The sequence below is a fragment of the Trypanosoma grayi genome (genome assembly GCF_000691245.1).
Source record: "Trypanosoma grayi strain ANR4 Tgr_1345_V1, whole genome shotgun sequence".
Lineage (NCBI taxonomy): Eukaryota > Euglenozoa > Kinetoplastea > Trypanosomatida > Trypanosomatidae > Trypanosoma > Trypanosoma grayi.
Window position 1 is genome coordinate 1 of NW_008826964.1, and position 1,776 is coordinate 1,776.

Here is a 1,776-nt window from a genome sequence, read left to right on the forward strand (position 1 = left end):
CTGCTGCTGCGCACTCCCTGTGTCTGTCTGCCTCCCTCCTCTCCTGCACAGCTCAAGGCAACAACTGCCACTACCACCACTGCTCTCAGAGCGATGATGATGATGCGCTACGTGCTGCTTGCGTGTGCCCTCTGCGTGTGCGTGGGCTGCGGCTGTGCCGATGCTGACAACGGGAGACAGCTGAAGATGCGGCATTATGCTGTACACGCTGCGTCATCTGAATCTCCTCCGCATGCTGTTCTCACCGCTGATAGTGCTGAGAGTGAGGAGTGTGCAACTGGAAGTATTCGGTGTGTGCGTGATGAATCTGTTGTTATGGGTGTTACAGATACTGAGCATAAGAAGTGTGTGAAAAAAGGCGAGTCTTGTTCGGTGGGATACAAACCTGTTGGTGCAAGTTCTAGCAGTGAATCAGGTTCTTTTGAGAGTCAAGGTGGTTCACACAGTGGTGGTGTTCCTGGTGAACAATCGTGTCCGGAAGGCCAATCTATATGCCCACAACCGAAAACCCAGGAAGAAATGGCACAACAAAATAAGTTGGAGGTTAATTTATTGAAAGGTGATGGTCCAGGTCCTCAAGTTGCCGTGGAGTGTGGTACGAAAGAGATCCACTGTCCTGCTGTGGCTGGGCGCCAACCTGCGGGAGGGGTGTGTATGCCTGCTGCCACTTCTTGCCAAGGTGAGGTTCCTAAACAGCCTGGGGATGCTGAAGGAGAAGGCGATCCTAGTTCTACTGTGTTGCAAGACGGTGCTTTGAATCATAATTTGAGTGGTACGCCGCAAAAAGCAGAGAGGACGCAGTCAACGCTTCAGTCAGTCTCTGAGGGTGGTCCGGGTCGAGGCGACGATAGAATAAGCGAAAAGGCAGATGAGAGTCTCGTCAAGGCTGAGGAAACGCCCGAAGCGTTGAAAACTGTGCAGCTGTCGAAGGAAAAGACATCCCCAGGAAAACAGGAATCCCAAATTATTTCTGATGGCCTGAATGGCGAAAAAGAGAATCAAGGCGAGAAGATGAGTAATGGCAGTGCTGACGCAAACCCTCACCACACAAGCGACTCACTCGGAAACAGGGACACACCAAACGGAGGAGGAACGGGTGCCGAACAAACCAGCAACATCCACAAGAGTGAATCACAGGCCACTGATGGTGCCGGTACTGAAGTTGATTCCTCCTTAGCTGATCCTACGACGACTCGTGGTGAAAACGGCACTGAGGCAGCGGCAACGCATGGACAATCAGGATCTTCTTCCACGACTGCTGGTATCAGCGATGCCACTGACAGCAACCCTGCCACCACTGCTGCTGTCGAGAAAGTGAACGACACGAAGAATGCGGACAGCAGCGTCAGTCCTGTGTGGGTGCATGCACCGCTGCTTCTGGTGGCGTTGTTTGCAGTAACGGCTGTGTCATGAGCATCGTGGCCAAGTAACATGCCTCCTCGCTCTCTGTGTGTGTGAGTGTGTGTGTACTTATCCCCCTTCTCTTCGTAATGATTGCTTGGGGCTCAACTGCTGCCCCTTTGTGTGGTTGGTACTTTGCTTTGTGTGTGTGTGTGGTGTGTGGTGTGTGGGGTGGAGGGTGCGTTAATCCTAATTGCTTTTCATTTCTGCCTGCATGTGCTCGAGGAGTACGATAACCCTTTTATTCTGTGTGTGTGTGTGCGAGTATATCCACACTGCAGTAGCAGGATGTCTGCACGCACTTTGATTGGGTGGAGATTCTTTATTAAGAGACTTGCTTTGTGGGGAAGATTTGTGTTGGGCGCATGTGTGCTG

At 52.0% G+C, this 1,776-nt stretch overlaps 1 protein-coding gene across 1 annotated transcript; it reads left to right on the forward strand.

Annotated features, from left to right (window-relative positions):
* Positions 1–93: 93 nt before the first annotated feature.
* DQ04_13451000 (hypothetical protein) lies at positions 94–1,413 on the forward strand (the record flags this gene model as incomplete). Its single annotated transcript, XM_009316959.1, has 1 exon — positions 94–1,413. One exon carries the CDS (start codon positions 94–96, stop codon positions 1,411–1,413), a length of 1,320 nt encoding a protein of 439 aa, XP_009315234.1.
* Positions 1,414–1,776: the final 363 nt, after the last annotated feature.